General features: G+C 37.6%; 1 protein-coding gene and 2 long non-coding RNA genes across 6 annotated transcripts in view; 2 read left to right on the top strand and 1 right to left on the bottom strand.

The window, feature by feature from the left end:
- Window positions 1-21,561, bottom strand: part of LOC121374888 — a 32,253-nt gene extending 10,692 nt beyond the window's left edge. The window contains exon 1 of the long non-coding RNA XR_005958253.1: window positions 21,432-21,561. This is a non-coding gene — a long non-coding RNA (uncharacterized LOC121374888). The remainder of the gene's footprint in view (window positions 1-21,431) is intronic.
- LOC121374887 lies at window positions 5,471-24,237 on the top strand. Its single transcript, XR_005958250.1, has 4 exons — window positions 5,471-5,577; window positions 22,251-22,301; window positions 23,069-23,119; window positions 23,846-24,237. It is a non-coding gene; the product is annotated as an uncharacterized LOC121374887 (long non-coding RNA).
- Window positions 8,363-12,254, top strand: LOC121374886 (zinc finger protein 862-like). Of its 4 annotated transcripts, none has more exons than XM_041502007.1 (3): window positions 8,363-9,306; window positions 10,111-10,355; window positions 11,270-12,254. In XM_041502007.1, the coding sequence occupies exons 1-3, from the start codon at window positions 8,663-8,665 to the stop codon at window positions 11,311-11,313; spliced, it is 933 nt and encodes a 310-aa protein (XP_041357941.1). In that variant the 5' UTR covers window positions 8,363-8,662; the 3' UTR covers window positions 11,314-12,254. The 4 variants fall into 2 exon arrangements, with proteins under 4 accessions (XP_041357941.1, XP_041357943.1, XP_041357940.1 ...); XM_041502006.1 differs by having other exon boundaries at window positions 10,910-12,254.
- Window positions 24,238-25,019: the final 782 nt, after the last annotated feature.

Genomic DNA, 25,019 nt, shown 5'->3' with positions numbered 1-25,019 from the left:
TGATGATGAACAGAAAGAAAATCAACATTACCAGGGTTGCTTATAGTAACTGGATGTGACACAAGAGGACAAATTGATGGCATATGCAAACAAATGTTATTGAATGTATTCGAGAAAGCTCCACTGGCTATAACTGAAGCTCTTAGCCAGCTTGAAATTACTGAGGAATCATACAAAGAGGTCAGTACCCCATGGTACTAAGCTCAAGGGTCATTTGTACAATTGATGCAGCCATTCTGAGAGGATAGAAGTACAAGACACCATCACCAAACCAAAGTGTGGAAACACTGCCAAATATCTAATAACAGCATACCCAAAGAGCATATCTTCAAGCAAATATCCTAGCTTAGGATTCCATGCTACATCCAGTGATCTAGACCCATGGTTGGATCAAGGAGGATATATTTGTAAATGTGGTTGAAGGTGCAAGCTGCACCAGAGGCTGTGATAGAATTGATCAGATGTAACTGGTTTCAGTAAGTGTTCAGGCAGATGAACCTGTAAGGAATACAACCTGCACTGCACATAACTCTACAAGTGGTGATGGTTCCTGCAATACGCATGCCATTACAGACATAGTAGATGCCTAATCAGGGATCACAATAAAAAATAATTAATTTTAGTTAATTTTCAAATACATGTATGTAGGATATTTCTTTAGAAATTATTAAAAAGTGGCTAATTTAAACAACATTCTATTAGCCAGCTACTAAATGGATTAGCCCTGCTAATGTGTCAATGTGAATTACAGTTTACATTTTGAATTTTAACGTGGTTCCATGACTGGAGGATGGAAAATTGTCACCCTTTAAGTCATTGATCCTAAAAATGTACAGACAAAAATAATTGTGCTTCTGCCTTGACCGGAAGTTAAGATATATGAAAAATACATTAAAATGGTGGCCATTTTGAATTTCAAGATGGCTGCCACGATTGGATGACTATAAAAATGTCATCAATAAATTCATGGCTACATAAATGTACATATAGACAAAAAATATTGTGTTTCTATGTTAACCGAGAATTGAGATATATGGGAAAATATATTAAAATCGTGGCCATTTTGAATTTCAAGATGGATGCTCAGGTCAGACAAAAAAAATTGTTTTCAAAACTTCACTGAGCTCATAAATGTAAACAGATACCTAAATTGTTGTTGTGGGTCAACTGTGAGTAAATATATATATATATATATATATATACTCTTCAAAAGAAGAAACGCAAAACCACATTGTCGTAACATTTGGAGAATTGATTTAATTATTGAATGGCGAGTCCGATAATTACCAAATGTTGCAGGATTGTTCACAATTCACTCTAGTCCATTGTGAGTAAGTGATAGGACACACCACCAAGGTCAAGGTCATCTGGAGTCAATACCGGGTGTGGCCTCCGCGTGTGTTGACAACTGCCTGGCACCGCCTGCCCGGCACCGCCTGCCCATTGAAGCAACCAGAGTACGGATGACGTCCCGGGGGATGGTGGCCCACTCGGCCTGCAAGGCTGCTGCCAGCTCGGGCAGGGTCTGGGGCTGTGGTTGTCGCTGTCGGAGGCGTCGGTCCAACTCGTCCCATAGATGCTCAATTGGGTTCAAATCCGGTGATATCGATGGCCAAGGAAGGACATTAATGTTGTTGTTCTGTAGGAAAGCCGTTGTGAGACGTGCTGTGTGAGGCCTGGCGTTGTCATGTTGGAACACTGCGTTGGCGTTGGCCATAACTGGAACGATGTGTGGCCGGAGGATCTGGTCAGTGTAGCCCTGTGCATTCAGGTTGCCCTGCACGTGGACCAGGTCAGTTCTGCCAGTGTGTGAGATGGCTGCCCACACATGACACTACCCCCGCCGAATCTGTCCACTTCCTGCACGCAGTTTGCCGCATAACGTTCACCACGACGCCTATACACGCGACATCTTCCATCATGACGTCGGAGCAGAAATCGGGACTCGTCACTGAACCACACCTGTCTCCATCGCAGTTGAGGCCATTGTCGATGAATCTGGCACCACTGCAGTCGGAGTCGACGGTGTTGTGGTGTTAAGATGACACCTCGAACTGGACGTCTGGCACGAATTCCTACCTCACGTAGGCGGTTCCGTACGGTCTGGTCGGATATCCTGCGCAAACCTGGTATTGCTGCGGCTGTGGAGGTGGCAGTAGTCAATCGTTCCCGAAGGTGGCGTACCCGGATGTAGCGGTCCTGCCCGGGGGTAGTGACCCGTGGTCGACCGGATCTAGGGAGGTCACGTGTTGATCCATGTTGCTGGTAACGGTCCCACAGTCTGGAGATGGTGCTTGGGGACACATGGAATGCCCTGGCAACGGCCGTTCTGGATTCGCCTGCGTCTAGTCGGCCGATGGCATTGTTTCTCTGCGGTTCACTGAGACGTGGCATGTCCTGGATTGTCAACTGTCGGCCAGATACAGAGGCCAGGCAAGCGAACACCCTGCACTTTTATACTGTCGGTGTTCATGTTGCACGTGCAGACAACGCACGTGCAGTGGTGACATGGTTTGCACGTGGCTGCGTTTTTGCGAATATTCACATTTTGGAACTTTATTGTACAGTAGCTGCGTTTTATCGAATGTAACCGTGGGAATGTGTTTGGGACATGCAATGACCTTATATTCACAAAGCATGAACCGGTAGGAAACATAAAATCGGAGTTATAACCCATTTGTACCCTTTTGCGTTTCTTTTTTTGAAGAGTATATATATATAAGAATATTCAATTGGTGGCCATTTTGAATTTCAAGATGGCTGTCATGCCCAAATGACTAAATAAAATGTTATCAGCGAGTTCATTGATCTCAAAAATATAAACAGACGCAAGAATTTTGTTTCTATGTTATCTGGGAGACAAAATATGGGTAAAATATCCCAAACTTATGGCCATTTTAAATTTCAAGATGGCCGCCATGATCAAATGACTGAAAAAAATGCTACCAATGGATTTCTAATTCTGGATAGTCTTTAAAATAAAAAGAAATACATTTTACTGACTTGAGGGGGGAAAAATGCAAATTTACGTAACTGCCTGGACTATATATGCAATATATCAAACACACTATGACTCATACATATCAGTATTAACTTAAGAAAATGGTACCTTTCGTGGCTCATTTTCGGTATAACCAGATGTTTTTACAACACCCCTAGTTTCGCAAACATTTTAGTACTTTTTTTTACAGGTAACCCATACATGTTTCAAGCACAAGGCTATTTGACACAGTGGTACTAGATGAAATAAAATTGCATACATTTTTTTACCCAGATGAAACTATTTTTTATTTGTTTTTCACAACCAACACACTCACATTCATCACCAATCACAGGACTTGTGGTGTTAACTTCAAAAGTTGGGTGCAACTCGATTTTTGACCCAGCAGGACGTTATTTCGTTTAGTACTACCTAGAGGTGACTCGAGCTAAGGTAATGTCAACACAATCATGTAACGTGACCGTGTGCGAGGCCAGGTGTCTTGTGAAAAAGAAAGAAGAAATCTTTTTACGACACACTCAAGACATTTTGTATTTACAGTTATATGACGTCGGACATAAGGACCACACTGTTAATGAAAGAGGAAAGCCGCTGTCGCCAAACCATAGGCTACTCTTTTTGATTAGCACTGGTTCTAGGTGGCTGGAGAAAAAGTCACAGAAAAAAAAGTAACAGAAAAAAGTCACAATTTAGTATAGGAAAACAAATCAAAGGAAAAAAGTCACAATTTTTATATAACAAAATGTATGGATTTGCAGAGTATTGAATGTGGCTAAATTAAAAGATGGTGGCATCATAGTATACAACGGGGGGGGGGGGGGGGGGGGGGACTTGTGCTCAGGTCAGGTTGCTCGTGTTCCACCAATGTTCGTTCCTGTCCTGTGTGAAGGTTGGAACAACATGTTCTTCAACCTTGAGGACTACTACCACCCCTCAACCTGGCGGGCTATTGAATGGTTCCAACGTGAGCAGGCGACAGTGAGCACCATCATCCAGCAGGATGTGGTTGGTAACCCACCTCGACGACAGGTTCATCGACGCTATGTGCAGCTGCAAGAGCGCCTTCGCAACCTGTGTGTCGATCGTGTTGAGGACCACAAGACTGGCAGAATTTCTCCGTGGCATCGGGTGGAACATCCGCTTAAACCACCAACATTGAAAACAAAGAACATTGACAAAAACTCTCAGTGACAAAATGTGTTTGATCTGTCTTTCGTTGCCTAATGCCCTATGACCTTTTTTCTTGTCTTTTATTTTTGTTTGTCTATGGCCTTTTTACCTGTGACTTTTTTTCTAGATTCGGAATCTTGACCCTACAGATGGCTTATTTTACCTTTAATAACTACAGTCAAACCTGTCCTAGCGGCCACCTGTATTCAGCGGTCACATGCCTTAAGCGGCCACTTTTTTCCCTTCCAAACGATTTATAACGTAAATGTACCTGTAATAAGCGGTCACCATACTAACGCGGCCAGCGGCTACCCAAATCGGTTCCCAAATCGCTAAAATACCTGTATTAAGCGGCCACAGTAATGTTTACTATTATATAAAAGGGATATTTAACAACAGCTATAAGTTGCATCGAATAACCAATCTTCACACCTTCAGGAATACTAGCACCCATTCAGTCCCGACATCTCTAATGTGTATCAATTAAAAAAGTATGACTCTGGAATGCATCTAATTGCCTTTGGGCAGGCTACGCTTGACATTTGTAGATTCACTTACTATGACAATACACAGCATGAAGTAGAAATTAAATAATTAAATGAAAAGAGAAAACAAACTTGTTGAGAACGGTTAATTTAATACATTCCAGTTGCAGTTTTTCCTGAAGGAGGCGACATGTCAAAAGTTTATTTATAGTAAACTGTGAAGCACACACCCGTTAATTATCAGTACAGACGCTAAACCAAGAAACAACAACAAATGTTTTAAAAACTATATTTCGCAACCTGTAATCAGCGGCCACCTGTCTTAAGCGGCCATGTTTATCTGCTACCTTGCGTGACCGCTTAAGACAGGTTTGACTGTATTTAATATCTTATTTCGTTATGTACACATAAAAACATACGCCAACCCAAATATATTTACATCAATTACATCATCTAAACTTTGGGAACAATAATAGTTGACATTTTCCCCCATACAATCGATTATAGATTTTTATAATCGGTCTTCACATCTCGGTGTATTCGAGGTATCTGGAGGCGTTGAATAAACGTCCTGATATACGTGATATTGTAATAAGTTTAACAAAATCGCTCGTGTTTTGTATCAAATCCATAAAACTCGTAAACAGTCTCCACTACGTTGTACATGATGTTTAAAAATAAATAAAGAAAAAGAAAAAGAAAAAAACAAACATTAAAAAAATATATATATCATATCGCAATCTTTCAGAGAAAAAAGCATGTTCTAGTTTCTGTTCATTCGTTACTCAATAAAGGACTATGTGCAAAGAGCATGCGCATGCGCAACAAAATCCGCCCTGGTCGAAATCGGAATTCAAAGTGCGCGTAACAAAATCAGTAAACCCTGATCGGAAACGGAATTCAAAGTGCACAAAAGAAAATGTAAGTACACCAGATTTCCTTATTTGTTCGTACTGACTTCAGTTCCCGATGTGAATGTTTACCCGAGTTTGCCGTTTTACATACATATGCATATGTCTGTCTCTATGTGTACATGTATATTTGTATCTGTAAATCAGTCATGATTTTCATAATTATTTATAGAACTGGTGTAAAAGCATACTTTAAATTGGAGTATTTTCAAAACACACTTGATAAATGGAGGGTAACTTGTGACGTGACACGCCGCTGTACAAAGCAGGAGATCGACTTATCAGTTATGTTATTGTATAGTTTCGTATCTATTGTCCGAACCAAATTGTTAACTACAAACAATTACTCTCCTACCTTTAATTGCCGTTAGATTTCCTCCAAAGTTTGTCCAGACACAAATCGCAAAAAAAAACACTACAAATATACAGATTCCACACACGAGACTGCAACGATGTCGCCGATATTGTCTTTCCTGAGATTGCATAGGGAAAAATACATGCAGTTTTCTGCCGTCTGCCATGTTGCTTCTTTATGGAATATTCTTCAAGGGGGGTGAAAGCCTCCAAAGTATGTGACACAATTACTATGAAATCGATGATCTCTAGTGGTATCATTAAAATAATAATAATAATAATAATAAATAATAATACGACGTCATCACGTTTGCTTTTATATCATAACATGTTATGACGTTGTTAGATTAAGTCCTATCCTTTCACCCCTCTTGAAGAATATTCCATAAAAAGTCAAAATGGCAGCTGATACAAAATTACATGCTTTTTTCCCTATGCGCTCTCAGCGAAGTCGATATAGGTGACATGGTTATCATCTGGTATGTGGAATCTGTGTCATTGTAATGGGTTTTTCAAGATTTGTGTCTGGACAAACTTTGGAGGAAATCTAACGGCAATTAAAGGTAGGAGAGTAATATTTCGTAGTTGTTAACAATTTGGTTCGGACAATAGGTATTAATTGTGTCTAGCAGTTAATTGTGTCAACACGGCCATGTAGTCTGACCGTGTGTCAAGTAGACAGTGGCGTAGGGAGGGCGGCATGCCCCCACACTCTATCAAAATTCTTTTTTTTAAATGTATTAAATTTATCTGGATTTTTAGAGCCATCTGTATAGAGATGGATGTGGTCAGGGTAATTTTCATTAGCTGCGGCTTCGAACAGGATTTTCTTAAATGGTGGAAGTGGAGTTGAATCCGTAGCTTTTTTAATTAGATACTGGGTCAGACAAGGCTCGAATTTGGCAGGCGGCAATTGCCGCTCAAAGCGCACAAAATGCTTTCCAAAAAACCGTTTCACAAGCAGGTTTTGCTTTCCATCTGGTTTCTAAAATTTGTTTCCGGTATATCCCAGAATTCGCGTTTGTCGCGAGTTTTCCGCATTTCAAATGAAGAACTTAAAATATTTAAAACATTGCTATATTTGTATCGACATCGTAGACGCGGCCATGTTACATTGGTGCGCACACCAATAATGGCAGAATTATCTACCAACAACATTCTCGAAACTCATTCGGATCACATCGGCCGATTACGGTTTTTCAAATCCGAGTTCAGCGACAGCGAGTAATGCAAACGTCCTGAGCTATTTGGACTGGTTCTCGGACTGGTCATTCGGTTTAACATGTAGCGTAAAAACTAGTCTAGCCAACGTTAGGAAACAACTACTGGTTGAACTTACCCTTATTTATCGATGGAATCAGCTGAGAAGTTCCGAGTGTCGCGACTTTCAAAAACGACTACAATTTTAGAGACTACCATCGACCTAGATACGATAACGTAGCGCTACGATAACGTAGCGCTGGCATCGACACGGTCTTCTGTTCAGCGCTACGAGATGAGGCATATACCCCATGTGTAGCAAAAACAAACTTCAGTGTTCTGTGAAAAAACATTCATACTTTGTTGGAAACACTTACTCGATATCGTTGATATATATTAAATTAATTGTTGTTGCAAATATAATTAATATAATGCAGATTAACAATTATCAAGACTAAAAGCGTTCTTCGGCAGCCATGACAGATAATACGAGAATCTCGTGAGAATGTGAAATATCCATACATAAAAATATATAATCTACTTTTTGTTTTTATGATATATTTGACGAAATGTATTTTATTTATTTATCTTTTAAAACTTAAACTTAATAGTTTGTCTAAAATTATGAAAAATAAAAACATACCGACATTTAAACTGCATTGTCTGCTCTCGGAACTTTTTTGACAGAGGTCAAGGTAAGTAGACCAGTTTTTATTTTAATGTGGCGAAGCATTGTAATAATATAGATAATTTGTTTGTTTTTTTTTAAAATTTTTGCATGACGTCACTTTACATCTCTTTACAAGAACAATAAACTGGGTGAATGACGTTTCCGTTTTAAGAACGCTGGAAACATTTCAATGCAAAATTGCTATAGAATGTTTTTTTTCATGTTTTTTTAACATTATCAATGCACTTCACTCTGAAGAAAATCTTGTGATTAAAAAAACTGTACTATTTACGAAATATGGATTTCAAGTGACATTACTGTAGGATATTTATTGTGTACAAAGCCAAAATAAGGGTGCGAAAAGTGACCGTCGTCGACCGTACTATTAGTGATCGCCAAATATTTCTCATGAGCTCATCTCGGACAGTATATGATTATAAAATACCTACAGTTAATAAATAGTTTTAGGTAAGTAAAAAAACAAATATATATATTACTCGACGCAGTTTCTGCGGTGCTCCGAAGAAGATAGCGGAGAAAACTACTTACAACCAACATGGTTGTCAAGGGATGAAAATAGCCAGACGATATTGTACATTGCGAATTTTAAGGGCTTACCAATACATAAGACATCTTTATGGCGCCCGATGCGTGTCAGTCGTGAAGAAACTTAAATATGTATACAACTACAACTTTATTTGAACGAAACAGGCGATAATATTGCCGGGAAACGTGCCGCTGTGATCTGTGGCGGCGCTGCTACGAAGAAATAGCATCCATATCCCGTAACGGTAACCGAGACGTAGGCGAAAGTTTCCGTTACAATACCGTAACTACCATCGACCAAGCTGCTTTAGAACTTATTACAATCATGGCCGCGGTGGCCAAAAAAGCTACTGTCGAGAAATGGGCAAGTACACACGCAAACTGCTTAGAATTTGAATGCGACGCAAAAGGTTCTGTGACGATTATTTCATGCAAAATTTGTAAATTGATGAAAAGAAGAATTTGTGGGTTGCGAAACTATAGTGCTAAATACGTTGACGGTACTAACAATATTAAATTGGACATGGTTAAAAAACATGGCGCATCTGATCAACATTTGCTTGCCGTAAAGTTATACACCAGTTCACAGGTTGAAGCTGCATCTTCTTCGTCATATAACATAAAGTCTGCTTTTAAAATTCAAGACAAAACTAACTTGGACCAAGTCCGGAAATTATTGAGAACAGCATTTTTCATTGCCAAAGAAGAGTTACCCTTTTCTTTATTTCCTAATATTTTGGAGCTGCAAAAAATACACGGAGTTCAACTTGGTCAGGGGTATTCTTACGACAAAGCTTGCGGTGATTTTGTGGACTGCATAGAGGAAGTGGCAATGAATGACCTTAATAAATGTTTGGCCAGTTACTTAAGCGTTTTAATTGATGGATCCACAGACAGCAGTACCACAGAGAGAGAAAGTGTTTTCATATTATTCATGGAGAATGGAATCACGAAAATAAAATTCTTAAGGTAGGTTGTTCAATGAAACCAACTGAGGACATTAGGCCAAGTAAAATAATATTAGCTAAGTCCATTTTTACCTCCATTAAAACAAAAAATATATATTGAAATTAAAAAAAATCAATATGAGAATTTGGCTTGGGGTAAATGCAATATTCTTGTGGGAAATGTTCTGGGCTATGTATTGATTACTAGTAAGGGTGTTATACACAGCCTTACACAAATTGAGGGCTGGAGGGGAATTTTAACAGGCTGGGACCAATCTAATATAATTTGTTTACTTGGCTTTATTGTTTGTATATAGTTAGGACAAAACAGTATGTGTTTTGCTTGCATCGTTAGTTTATAATAAACTTTTATTTCATGTTTAATATAATATTTCTATCAGTAAATGTGAAGAAAATAGATCATTTAGTTAACATATTAAATAATACTTGGTATGAATGTGTAAATATAATGTATGATGAAAAGAAAATACTAGTTTACTGTTTATGCCGACATCAAATATTAAATCACATGATATGTATAATAGTTTACTTTGTCAGGGTTTTTGTCACAGGGTATGGAAGGTAAATTTATGTAGACTAAAACTTTAGAAATTAAGATATATTTTTATAATTTTTACTTGGAATTTATATTAATATAATCACCGTTTGAAATGTTTCGAAATGTATAAAATGCAGTTAGCAATTCAAATCCAAACTACCTGGTAATTAGGGCATTTGTGATCTGTGTTTTGTGTGGGGTTTTTAAGTACCCTCAAATTATTTTATATGCATAAAGCCTCATGGTGCCACATAATTATCATTTCAGTCTTGAAAGTGCTCCATCCAGTGATGCCGCTGGAGTGATTACGGCATTGGAGTCGGCTTTACAGCGAACTGGTCTCACCAACTGGAAATCAAAATGTGTTGGTCTTGGATGTGATGGTGCCTCAGTAAATCTTGGCATAAGGAATGGTGTCATTGCAAAAATGAGAGAAGCTGGAATTCCCTGGCTTGTAGGGATTCACTGTTACAACCATAGGCTTGAACTGGCACTTAAAGATTCACTGAAAGGTGATTGAAAAATGTTTCCTTCATTCCGTGTCACTGAGATATGAAAAGGGGTGGGATCTTTCTCAGTGGTAGAGTGTATGCCCAAGTTCTTGAGTTTTTTCCAATTCTAGCCACTCCCACACAACTGGTAAATCAAAGGCTTTGGTGTGTGCTGTCTTGTCTGGATATAAAGGATCACATGTTAGCAGTAGGCTATATGGCAAATTTGGGTTTCCTCTTAAAATCTAGACTGTTAGTTTATAAAACAGAAACTAGTTTCTAGTTAAAAAATTTGCTGAAGTATTGTTAAACATTCTTTTTCTTTAAATATCAGGAATTATTTTTAAAGGATAAGAAAGTTTGTCCATCATTGTCTCCATGAAATTCAAATACTGCATAATAAATAATTTAACAATTTACCAAAATTACACCAATTGTTACCCATTATATATATATAAATTTATACTGATTTGCCAAGCAGTCAGTACAGTATCGTGTAACACAGTATATGACATTCTACATACTTGATTTATTTTGTTTTATGATTAATTATGTTTTTATTCTCTCTCCAACAGATCCAGGAAATTCTAGATTTTTTGTATAAGATGTACCAAAACTCTCCAAAAAAAAGTTGAGGGAGCTGAGGGAACTCGGTTTAATGATGGATTCTAATGCAGCCAAACCTTCAAAATGTTATGGTACCCGCTGGGTTGGGCACAAGTTAAGTGCATTAAAAAAAAGTCCAACAGTGTTACTCAGTTTATGTCACTCATTTAGAACAACTGATAGAGGATCCCGTATCAAAATCCAAACCAGCTGACAAATCAAAATACAAAAGTTACATCAGGTTAATGAAATCCCATCACTTTGTGTATTACATGCACTTATTTCTTGACTTACTTTCACCCTTCAACACACTGTCTCTAATTTTGCAGAAACAAGAACTGAATTTATCACAGACAGTAATAGCTATAGATAATCTGTATGACAGATTAGACAGAATGACAAGTGAGATTAAAGACAGTCAAAATACAGAAGGCAGTGTTACTGATGATCAAGGTGGTACAACTATGAAATCACCCGATGAGGAAAACAGAATGAAAAGGCAGGTGTCTACACCCTATCTGCTGGAGTTCAAGACCAATTTCATCGAGAAAGGTATAGAATTAAGCGGAGCAAAACACGAACCTGTAAATGTTTTGGAAATTATTAGTATTGCTAAGAAATGTGTCAAAGAAAGATTTTCCAGTGGAGATATGCAAGGTACTGTTATTAGAAATGCTTCAGAAATCTTGAATATACAGGCATGGCCATCATGCTCAACAGCTTTGGCAATGTTTGGCAACAACAGTGTTTTATCACTATTCAATCATTTCCAGCTGCTTTTGCTTCCAAATTTTGATGAACCTGAAACTGAAATTGATGCACTGGATCAATTTCAAAGCTTGAAAATGGCCATTACTAAACAATTCAAACACCAGCTTGTGTCTACCTGCTCTGTCACTGAAGTGTGGCAGCAAATTCTTACTAGTCAAGAATTAGCCGAAATGTACCCTGTCATTATCCATCTTATTAAGCTCATTTCAGTCTTGCCAATATCAAATGCTGTTGTGGAAAGAATGTTTTCCACTATGAACAGAGTTGTCACTGTTGATAGGAGTAGTTTGGGAAATTCGAGGATCTCTGCTCTTGTCAGAATAAGTGCGGATAGTCCAGACTTGAGCCAGTTTGATGTTGAACCAGCACTCACAAAATGGATGGAAAAGAAAAACAGAAGAGGCAGTTACCAAACTAAAAGAAATGTGGATGATGGAGGGGCTCAAATGTTGAAGAGAAAGAAAGCTGAAGGAGAGAGTGAGTCTGAGAGTGATACTGACATTCAATAATCTGTCACTGTCTCAGGGTAATAAACATATTAACCAGGTACATAATTTGTTTGGACTCTTTATTTTGTATAGCTTTAATAAAATAAGTGTAAAATAACAGCAATACCTGTGCTCTAGAACTGCTTCTCAAATTCAAACATTTGCCTCCCAATTAAAATTTGAAAAGCAAAGATTGCCTCCCAATCAAAAAAATGAATTTCGAGCCTTGCAGTAGATGTAACAGCATTGCGCGGACTCCCATGTCCAGGTGACATTTCATCTATAAATAACAATTTAAATATCGACCAATTACACTTCGCCTTTTATAGCGTTATTCGGGAGCATACAAATTCTAAAAATATCGGGCGAGACTATTTATGTAATAGGCAACTTGTTGGTCTATTTCAACATTGCTAAAACAAGGGGAAAAGTGCAGAAATAAACTCTGGATTGTATACTAGTATAAACAGATTTTATGGTCATATCATCACGGTTTGTTTTGTTTTTCGTCTTGAAATGAATTTTATATAAAATTTTATATTGCAATTAGTTTTCGGCATACTTCGTAATTCACCCGAATCATTTTGTATACCCTCGGCATAATCCCGAATGTTTTCAAGTGCGAGTGCGAATAATTTTTACATGCTCATATACCACTAGAGTTTCGAGCATGTCCGTCCCGGGGCCTGTCTCTGGATAGCAGGGGACAATATTTTAAAATCTTAGGTAACCGGAAGTCAGTTCACGTGAGTTTTACTTAGGTAACCGATTGTTCGGTTACGTGAATATAGTTCTCACAACCGATGAGTTAGGTCTACCTAATCCTAAAACACTTGAACTATGGTTCTGTGCTATATTGGTAGTTCAAATGTATTTTAAAATATAAACTGATTTTCACTTTCATTACTCATATATGGTACTTTTAATATTTAGAATGTAATTGCTCAACACGTAGGCCTAACCGATTGGCGGTTCTCGTGATTTTAAAGTTGCGTAACCGACACGCGAACAGAACAACGGTGCTCGTGAAATATTGTGCCCTGGACAGCCAGGGGCTTGTCCCAGGACAGAAAAAAATTAAGGGGACACTTTTGAAATCTACATCCAAAAATTAAATAGTTGGCCTTTAAAATTTTGATGTGCATCTCTAATTAATATAATTAATAAAGAAAATTCTACTCATTAGATTTGGTCGCTAGATTAGATCGGGTGGTCAAAAAGAAATTATATAAGATCGGTGGCCTGACTCGGGATGGAGGGGGGCGGGGGGGTTGGGGGGGTTAGAGTTGAAAATAGGCAGAATTTTGAAAATAACAATTAGTAAAAAAGTTACAAGCCAAAAATAAAAAGAATTGACTGCTCGGTCGAATATTTATATAATTTGGAGCATTTTCGAAGGACATTCCAAAAATAAATAAGAGAAAGAAGAGAGGATCGGACTATTTAATAATATTTAAAAAAAAAAAGAAGTAATTTTGACATGAACTTTTGAACGAAAGTCTAAAAGTTTAAAGTCCGATCTATATGTCCGCGTGAGTGGCCTCGTTAAGGCCGTTAAGGTGCACAGCTTGTAGGGACGAGATGGGTTGCATCCCGTCAAGAAAACCCCTAGATTGACGGTCAATAGACGTTGAAGGTGTAGTGCTGTGCTGAAATACAGATCTTGAGAAGCCGGATCCGTCTGAACGAGAGAGAGAATCAGACAAGGGTACAGTCCAGTCGATATGGGTTGGTATAGTGGTGCGGACGGGCGTGACCCCGGAGGATACGAGATGGTATCACAATAAAACAAAGTAAAGTCTAGAAAAGAGTAGTAGGGGCCGACCCCGCTTCCTATTTCTTCTTCGAGTGGGGCGGTCACTCTTCCAGTGCTGCTAGGACAGGCTCGGACATGTAGAGACTAAACGCGAACAACCGTGGCGTTCTGCAGAATGGCTGTCATAAGAGTCACGAAAACAACAAGTCAACATAGTCAGACGGAGAAATGACGTGCAGGCAAGGAATCTCGCTAAAAAAGAATCCAACCTGGTGGTGCAGACTGTCGAAACGAGAAGCGTTCCAGCGTTCAATCAGTTGCAATGGCCGCATACATCCCAGTAGAAAACTGCACTTCGCTGACAAAAACAAGCGAAGTGAAGGATTCCCAAGTCGAGCCGCGAAAGAACGTGCAGTGTGCACAAGCGAAACAAACACGTCTCACCGCCTCGAGCTCCAGACTGGGGGATGGAATATTTTCAAATTATTTTCAAATCATTGGCATGAGTTTGCAAGTAAGGTTTTGATTGGTCGAATGAAAGGTCAACTGGGCATGAGCTCCAACGGGTTGCTGTTAGATTCACATGTAATAGTGGAGCTAATTTTAATTAGATTGGTGCAAGTAGAACGTCAACTTCCATTTTAAGCCAACATCTTAAAGATTTTTGTATCAGTGTAATATGTTTCTGGATAACTAAGAGAACCTTTTTAACGATTAACTTGCATAACAAACACACTGTATTGTTCAGAATATTGTCTGTGTATTTAATGTGTTTTTGGTCGTCCTAATGTTTGCAATTACTTAAATTGGATTTTTATAATTTTGTCACCAGTTCATAAGTAGCCTGCCAACGAAAAAAATTCGTTATGACATAAAATCAAGTTTGATCTCCTACAAACATGAAGATCATACACATTGAATATACACTGGTGGCACCTAAGTCTGCGCACCTAAGCATTTGTGTTATATTTTAAAGTTAAAATCTGTTTTTAAAATATTTGTTTCACCGCGACAGTACAATGGAACAGTTTACGTGTTACTACTGAAAGTTATTATTATTATTATTATTATTTTAAGCTAAAGTAATGAGTTTTTAGTGGCACCCCCTGTATTTACTGGCCTGCATGTCGGCACATAAGTCTGTGCAGCAAACATTAAAACAACCACTTCTGTCGCTATTCTTCACAAAAACAACAGATAATGGATCGGACTTTTCGTAAGTTCTAGATAGCAAAGAGTTCCTGTTGTAGTCTGTTTCAGGAAAATTTAGAATATGCAAATGAGATAAATATAAATGGTGTTCCATGCTTCTTAGTTTGGATAACAAAATGACAATATATAAAAAAGGCAATGTCAAAATTTATGATCATTATTCATCAAAAGATGTCTTATTAACATGTAAATGGGTACAAATAGTGTTCGTTAGCCACATAGGACAATCAATGATCATTTTGTAACAGACTCAGACTATAGCTAAAAATAGGCCATGCTGTAACCTTTAGTCTGGGCAACCATATTGGTGGTGGTGTGTTACTTGGAAGGAAATTCAAAGTATGCTTTGGTGTTTACGTTAACAAATAAAATAAAACATTTATTTCATTTATGGATTCATAAATTACACTAAGGTATGTATTTAAACTTCTATGTAAACTTGTGTAAGTTGATGTGCAAGGTTGATCATTACAGCGTTGACAGACACATCTTGACAGGTGATACAAAGACACGTTGACCGAGGCTAGCAAAAGTATACCTGTAGTGAATTAATTCAGAGTTGTTGTTTTTTTCAGTCAAATTGTTATCTACCAGTTTTATACATATATCCACAATCAAGATATGTTGTTTTAACAATTGTTTTATGAATTAATTTAACGTTGTTTGTTTGTTTGTTTACAAACATACCCAAACTCGTTTCAAGACGTAATGTAACGTAATTAATATGCGCAGACTTTTGTGCCGCGCAGACTAAGGTGACATGAGGGTGTACAGACTATTCTAAACCAAACTCTAAATGTATTGAGCATGGACTATACCAAATAAAATCACATGGGTGACAGTGTTAAAATATATGCCTGAAACTAAAGTTTGCAATAGATCAACCAAAACATGAACCATGCATATGAATACTACAGGTAGTACTAAACCAAATAACCTCCGGCTGGGTCAAAGTTCGAGGTACACACAATTTTTTATAGAGAAGTGAACACCACAAGTCCTGTGATTGATGATAAATCTGAGTGTGTTGGTTGCATAAAAAAAGAAGTTTTATCTTGGTTAAAAAAAAAAAAAAAATTTTATTTCATCTAGTACCACCGAGTCAAGTGGCATTGTGCTTGAAACATGTATTGAGTACCTGTAAAAAAAAAGTACTCGAATTTTGTGCGGAACTAGGGTAGTCATAGACGCTACCCGTTATCCCGAATGAGCAACTTGACCACCATTTGTTTCTGGTTCACTTTAAGGGTGAGGGGTGGTAGTATTTATATCCGTGGCGTTTATGTCGATTGATACGCTGCAGGTAGGAGTTTTAGCGACTTATGTTACTGTTGTCTATGGGATTTGATTCGGTAGTTTACACCCTACAACACCTCACGTAAATATTAACTGAAGAAAGTGGAAGCTTTCATGGCTCATTTTTGAGATAACAGAATGTTTTACAACCACAAGCTTGAAGTGCTTAGTTTTACATACAACGCACATATCTTTCAAGCGCAAGGGTACTCGAGACAATAATATTGGATCCAATAAAAGCTCATAAATTTATTGCCCAGATAAAACTAGGTTTTTTTTCTGGTAACGACCACCGTCACCACTGGCAGAACTGGTAAAATGAAATGCTCCTTTAAAAGTTGTATAACCTGGCACAGGACAACCTATCAGTTCACCCTATCGGACAGGTGACATTATTCAAAATGGCTTCGCAATACCAACTGTTCATTCCTTTCGCTTCAAAGTTTTGCAGGGCAAGCCAGCAACCGTCCTAAAGTCCGTCTAGCTATCTTACCGTCTGAGTATTCGAGCTACTGATTATCCTGTGATAATATAAGTAACGATAGGTGTAGATGCAATGTTTAAGTGCAAACATTACACGCACAACATCACATATTCTTAACGTTATAAAATAATAAATAAATAATCAAATTATCACAGAGAAGTGGGTGGGAGGTTAGGAACGCAAGTATTGCTTTTTCTTTCTTTTTTTTCTTTTTTTTTCATCCTTCGTGAGTCTGCTGTGAGATTGTTTTTTGCATACTTGATTTTGATAAAGTTTTTATCTACAGGTATTACTTTTTCAACGGCGACGATGGTTATCGCGTTTAGGTCTGTTTTTAAAACTCTTTTTTTTCTTCAAAATAAATGAAACTTAGTTTTTAGTTGGCCTCAGATTACAGTTATCTTCCCATTTGGTTGTCGAAAATCCGGAAATTTGACCGCGCAAGTAGTCTGCTGTTTGACTGTGATTATTTCATGGCAGACAGCTATGAAGTGGCAACTGTTTGACTGAAGTGACAGGGGATAGCATGTAGTTTGTAAACATGTGTAACTTGTTGACATTGAAGACTTGTTTGTGGTAATTCCGGCCCATGCAAAAGTAGTGTTTTTTGTGTAAAATGGTGGTACTCCGGCCTGTTTTAGAGGGTGTGTCTGTTTAAACCAATATGCTGGGAGAAAGAGCTGGACAACAGGGGTTGTCCTTTTCAGGGGGGGGGTGTCCCCCATGCAGGCAAAGGTACATACAAAACTTCACGGGCCTGCTGATATTAATAAAAATGTTATAGCCACTAAGGCTATACAGAAACATATAGCGAAATTAATTGTGGTCTGAGGCCAGTTGCATGTATACCCATTTCTCACTGTGTTACGCTCTATTAATTTGAATTGGCTTTCAGAGTGTGTAACGAAACTGGTCTATGAATATACTTTTCGTAGAAAATTCTACTTTCTTTTTAGATATTTTCTAGTATTACAGACCGAACGTAATTCTCAATTGAGTATTATGCAGAAGTTTTAAAAATATATATCCGTTTGTTGGTCACGTGTCAACTTGGTGATATTATTTTAGACTCGACGATTGGTAAATTAATTATTATTCTTCATTATTATTATTAATTTATTTATTTATTTATTTGATTGGGTGAATATTCGCTCGCTAATTTACTATTCGAATATAGTATTTTCAAGTATTCGAATATCTGGAGTTTTTAGGTTGTATATAGAGAAAATGACTATATCAGTTTCATATTAAATCTTAATTATATTACTTATTAGCATTAAATTCTGGATGACATAAGTAGTAAACGGTCAGATGTAAAATATCCATAACTAAAAAGTGGATTCTCGTGGATTCCCATGACGTGAAGTTGTCTTGTCTTGTAAATTTTGTCATGCTCCTATACCACTAAGGTTTCGAGGATGTCTATCCCAAGTCCCGTCTCTGGATACCAGGGGCCTGACTTGGGGCAGAAAACTTTAACGGCAATTTTGAATTTTAAACCAAATCAAGAAAAAATAAAGGGGTCCACTTATAATTTACAAAAAAGATTTTGAAGCGCATTCCTGAACAATAATTATATATACTTTTATTCATCAAAACTCTAACCTTGTTAAATTTAGTCGCAAATTGATCGGGCTATCTAATCTAAAAAAAAAAAATCTAATTTATTACTGTTTATTACTTTAATCGCCCTTAGACTTGGGGGGAGGGAAGGGGATGTTGACATTGGGGGTAAGACCCCGCGCCCAGGAAGGTTTCAAATTTTAATTTTATTTTTAATTTAAAGTTAAATTATTAAGAGGGTCATCAATCGTATTGGTAACCATGGCGTGGGGGGACCCCGGCCAGCCAGTGGGGGGGGGGGGGGGGGAGGGAGGCCGCCCCCGGACATTCCTAACACTCCCTACGGCCTAAACCGCCTACGCCTAAGCGCCAAATAACCCCTAACTTTCGGTGCCAGCCCCATCCCCACACACAAAACACCCGACCTCCCCCCCCCCCCCCCCCCCCCCCCAGCCTCAGTGCCCTCCAGTCTCGATTTCCCTCATATTATTTTAGGAACAGTTTTGCCGCCACTATCTCCAAAACGTGATAAATCTTCATTCTCCCAAAAGTTATAAGTTGTCCGGAAAGCCGAGGTGAGTGAAACGTATTCCGTCGATCCTGAAGTCCAGAGGCGCCTCTCCGTTGAACTTGAGAACAAAAACGTTACGTCATTCATCAGACGCTGTGACCCTTTAATGTATAAAAACCGAACGGGGGGAAAAGAGCAGGAAAACATTCAGTCTCCCCCGTCGGCATAGGAGCAGCGCACCGCCCTATTTAATTAAAATTTCTTTTTATTTCAATATTAAAAATATATAAGAATAAACAAACATATTAAAAAACGAGCACGCTTGTAACCTATACTAATAATTTAAAACCAAAAACATCAAATGAAACATTTAACCGTTTTATACAATATATGAAGCAGCCGCTGAGCGGGGAGCATGTTACCGCCAGATAACACCCTCCCCCCCCCCCCCCCCCCCCCCCCAATCAACCAAGAGCTGATATCACCATTCATACATACTAACATACCATCACCAATTCATCCAACAAAAATAAAAAAAATTAAAACATATAAATAAATAATACGATTAAGATCAAAGGTATATTATTACCTTATAGTATATACATCATCAAGTACCTCCCACTCACATTTGACCGCAATAGCGCCCGATGCCAATGTGACATCCAAACAAGACCAAGTATTGGTGGTATCGGACAGATAGGTACTAGTCCCATCATTTAAACAGGCCAAATCTAGTCTATCCATTAAATTTTCAAAGATTCGGCCTTGTGTATTGGTAACCTTAGACTCCTAAAGTATATTCTTGCTATTAAAATTTCCTAAAATAATAAGATTTGTATTATGGTTACCAATGACATCTAGAAAATTATCTAACTTTAGTATATTTGCCCCATGTGTGGGATGAATATAAAAATTAAAAATATTTATATCCCCACCTATTGTATGAAGTGATACCCCCAATGACTCGATTCGTGGATGCCCAGCATTATTTGGGATTTGAGAGTGGGATATACCATCTCTGATAAAGGTAGACACCACCACCACCCCCCCCCCCCCCCCCCTAAAAGTAGTACCGCAATTGTAAAAGAGACCAGTGTAGCCCGGAATTTTGTAAACTGTAAAGTTTATTTTTCTTATCTTTATCATTAACATTAGCAATAAAGGTCTCTTGAATAACAATTACGTCAATATCTGTATTTAATTCCAAACATTTCTTTAATTCTGGTCCATTAGTTCTGAGGCCCCTGACATTCCATTGGAGGATACCAAGTCCCTTATACCTATCAACCATAAATTTACTATTATTTTTATTATTATTATTATTATTATTATTATTACAATTATTTCTTTGTATCGGCATTATGAGGTATGAAGCAGTTCCAGTTTGGAAATAACTACAAAGTTAATCCACGCTGACATTGCTCCTATCCTCAATATCCAACATAAGCTTGGCCCTGTACCAATTTACCGTACGTTTTTCAATGGCGTTAGGGTCAACCTTGATGGATAAGTGGTGATTAAGTACCTCGCACGCATCTCTAGAGGCTACAATAATGTCATCAATTTTAAAGTTTTCATATGGGACTTTTGGCAGCTCTCGGGTCAAAAATAAGCCTGATATTACTCTAACAAGATCGAGAGCAGTAATTTGGTGATCAGAAGTAAGAATATTAGCTGTCCCTGAGGTAGCACCGGCGTATGTACTATATCGTGTTTATCGAGTCGTAACTGGTGGCGACTAATAACAGAGTCACAACTACTATTATTCAATCTCTTTATTTTGGTCGCCGGCCCCTCAAAGTCCTCCCCCTCTTCTGTTACAAAAAAATCTTCTGTGGTGGTGGGGCTAGTATCTCTAACGGTACCTCCGGAAGTTGAGGTTTAAAATATCATTAAGATCGAGCTTGCGCTCGTAACTCAACTCCCTAGCCAAACTACTCGTGTCAAGTTTATCTGAGGTCCCCTCCTCCCGGGTTGGCCCGTTAAGTACACTACCACTACCTGTAAAAGACAGACCATCCTCGGGGAGTAGGGTATCACGCCTAGCACGCTTCAAGGGAGTAGACGAAACCGGCATTTTCTTTAAGCTCACACCGACATCTCCCAGGGAATCCCAGCCGAGACCTACCGACATCGACACGTCCGGCAGCGTGTCTCACGCAAAAGTATCAGAAAAAGCCGAACGGTTAGCGCTCTCGGTAGCCAACCTAACCGCCATCGCATTTAGGCTTTTATCCATATCGTTGAGCAATTTATCAACCGCGTTTGTCATTTAATACAAAATATTCGTGAAAGACTAGCCCCAAAGTATCTGGCAATACCTGACACCAGTGTAAACACGTAAAAAATTAAATTATAAGCCCCGGAGCTGAAACACGATAGCGAGCACAAAAAGGCACACAATACTTACTAACACACTTGCTTTCTTCTATCAGCTCATACAACAACAACCTCGCTCAACGGCTGCAACCTGGGATATGACGTGAAGTTGTGAGAATTCAAGTGGATTCTAGTACAATTTCACTAGAAAACATAAACGAATAAACACCTGTCACCGGTCGCTGAAACATGAGTTAACAGAGATTTTCAAAACCAAGAACTGGATCAATACCAGTATCAATACTAATAACTGAAAACATAATGTTCACACTTGGTTTACAACATCCAAAGTTATCCATTCATAATCAATTATAACTACTATTTTGCATTTGTACAAACATATTTAAAATGAAAATATTACATTAATTTAACTATGCTTAGAATAACTAGACTGAATTTTATTCTGATGGATATTAAATAAAATACTCGTTAGTAGATGTAATAGTAGTAGTAGTAATGGAAGTAGTAGTAGTAGTAGTAGTAGTAATGGTAGTAGTAGTAGTAGTAGTAGTAATGGTAGTAGTAGTAGTAATGGTAGTAGTAGTAATGGTAGCAGTAGTAGTAGTAGTAGTGGTGGTGGTAGTAGTAGTAGTAATGGTAGTAGTAGTAGACGTAGTAGTAATAGTAGTAATGGTAGTAGTAGTAGTAGTAGTAATGGTAGTAGTAGTAGTGTAATATTGGTAATAGTAGTAGTAGTGTAATCGTGGTAGTAGTAGTAATGTAGTAGTGATAGTAAAGGTAGTAGTAGTGGTGGAGGTTGCAGTAGTAGCAGTGGTGGTGGTGGTGGTAGTAGTAATAGTAGTAGTAGTTGTTGGTGGTGTTGTCATTTTGTTTTATATCTGATTTACAGATGGGAAAACCCAAAGCGAAGAATCAAATCGTGAAGCGGCCTAAGGCTAAAGTAAGTAAATGAACAGATAAGCATTTCGTGACGAAATTGGAATGGCAAAGCCAAGATAGAGGGTAACTTAGTGAAGTCGGTGTAGTGGTCTTACACCTACTCACTGAGTCGTTGAAACTCACTCTGGCTGCTGACCCAATACCTACAAGCCTTATATATGTCCCATGGCTTCACCACTACACCTCTCGAGGACAGTAGTTAATTTATTTTTATAATGGAGGCTTCCCTCCAAATGTATTTTGTAACTTTTGCTTTGAAATATAAACATACCTTCAACAGAGGCGGATCTATAAATTTTGCGACAGTTATAATTTTATTATATATTAATTTTCCTTTTTTTATGATCCCCTTCCAAACCTCCCCCAAAGTTCCCTTGACATTTCGCCTCATGTCATTGCCGAAACCCCCCCCCCCCCCCCCCCCCCCCAATGGATTTTCTGGATCCGCCACTGTTCAACTATATACTAGCAAAAAATTGCAACAAAATAATTTAATTTTCTAGTAGGAAAATATCGTTTATCTTGCAAAAATCTTTAGTGGATGACCGACGAAATTGGACGCATAGGTGAATAATTGATAATATTAACGGTCTCCATTAGGGTAGTTTTATAAGTGTGCCAAGTTTCTTGTTGTTATAAAAAAAATAGGAACAATTCCTCGATATTTGAACACTTCGCCTGGACTGAAAAGCCATCTATTAAAAAGAGGTAATGTCACTTAAGTATAATTTATGTTCAGCACATAACTTTTTCACTCTTTATTTTCAGAGAGTAATGAAGAAGACAGCTGTCAAAAGACAGAGGCTACCCCCTCTCAAAGTCAGTAATTAAAAAGGTTTTAAATTGATAATTATCTCAACTAAAGTTATTATTCTGTCACAGCAGATTAATGAAAACATATTGTTTGGCTTTGCTTTCAAATTAGTTTGAGATCATTAATGAGGTTCCTAAGTTTAAACATTTACATTTTATCCCTATTTATATTCATGATATTTTTTAAGTCACAATTACTATTATGTTACATATATATTTAATACATGTTGTCGGAGTGAAAATAGTCATATATGAATTGAACTGATTATGTAACGACACTCCAGCACAAAAACACATTGGCAATTAGTCAAAGAAAGGCACATGGCGATCAACACTGAAATTCTAAAATTAGATGTGAAAAAGTCGCATTTATGAAGTTACAATGACGCATATCAATATAACATACCAAAATAAATCTTCAATAACACACACACACACACACACACACACACACACACACCCCTCCACTCCCCACTAAAAGAAAATAATGGTTTGTCATATACCAGTGCGACTAAATTCAGACGCTTGGTCGCTGAAGGAAATTCGAATATCATGAACTTTTTTTTATATAATTGTAGGATTTGACTAATAAGGGACTACAAATGGTATTTGATTTTGACGTCACCTCCCTCCCCCCGCCCATCCCCCCCCCCCCAAAAAAAAAAAAAAAAATAATAATAATAATAAATACTTAAAATCTTCATTTGACCAGTTCTATTATTTGTATTTCAGAGTGTTCGAAGATCGGCTTCCTTAGCAGTCACGAAAAAAAAGGTTACCATGGTTAAATACCAGGTGCAATTCCGTAGACATTACAATACTGTTCGCCGTCGTTAACTTCAGATGGCGAGGACAATCGAATCGTAAATCCCATACATTTTTTTGTTTTAATCATATTGAATCACTGTAAAGTCATAAATGAACATAACCTTTATTTAAATAGCCATAACCCACGAGTGCTGATGCAACATCGTTAATTTCGTGCTCTGTGTTAGAATTATTAAAGGGACATTCCTGAGTTTGCTGCACTCTTTAAGATGTTATCGACCAATAGAGACTTTTTAACGATTGTAATTGCATATCAAATATATTTTTCTGCATAAAATATTAGTGGCTGTATATTAAACGTGTTTCTGATCGTTCTAATAATTGTACTAGGTTATATTCATCGTATTTCCTAAAACATTGTTTTTTCGTACGTACAAAATCATTTGAAGATAAAATCCAGTTTGGGCTTCTTACAAAAATTAAGACGACCAGAAACACATTGAATATACAGACACTGATATTCTAAACAAGAAAATGTATTTAATATGTAAGTTTAATCGTAGAAGTATTTTATCGGTTACTCTATGGCATCATCAGCTGCATGATGACATTTGTAATTGTTATTCTGATTAAAAGGTTGAAAATTTGCTATTTAAAAAATAAAATTCAAATTAGAAAAGGGATAACTCGACAGTGTTTTAAAATTTACAGAAATTAAAAAAAAATTAATAATAAATAATTCAGTAAATGTTTTGTGTGTTGGTTGTTTTGGGGTGTTTTTTTCAATTTTCTTACATTTTCGTAAAATATACAGAGAGCGAATATAACTGATTACTTTCTTAAGATATCAGCGTTATACTGCAATTTGGCCTGAGCAGGATAAAGTCGATATCTTATTTCTTAATTTTAAAATAAAATTGTCTTCAAAACCGTCTTTAAAAATCGAAACTATCAACTGGAAACAAAATATAGATATTTATCTACTTATAATATCTTATGTATTTTAAAATTTCCCAAAATGTTGGCGGCTAGACCACTATGCACATTGACGTAGCTAGTGTGGAGGGCCATGAAAGTTGTCACACACACGCACGCACGCACAAACACACACGCACACCTCCCCATCATATCTTTCTCT

This window comes from Gigantopelta aegis, chromosome 6 (assembly GCF_016097555.1).
Source record: "Gigantopelta aegis isolate Gae_Host chromosome 6, Gae_host_genome, whole genome shotgun sequence".
NCBI lineage: Eukaryota > Metazoa > Mollusca > Gastropoda > Neomphalida > Peltospiridae > Gigantopelta > Gigantopelta aegis.
This window is presented reverse-complemented; position numbering and strand designations above follow the sequence as displayed.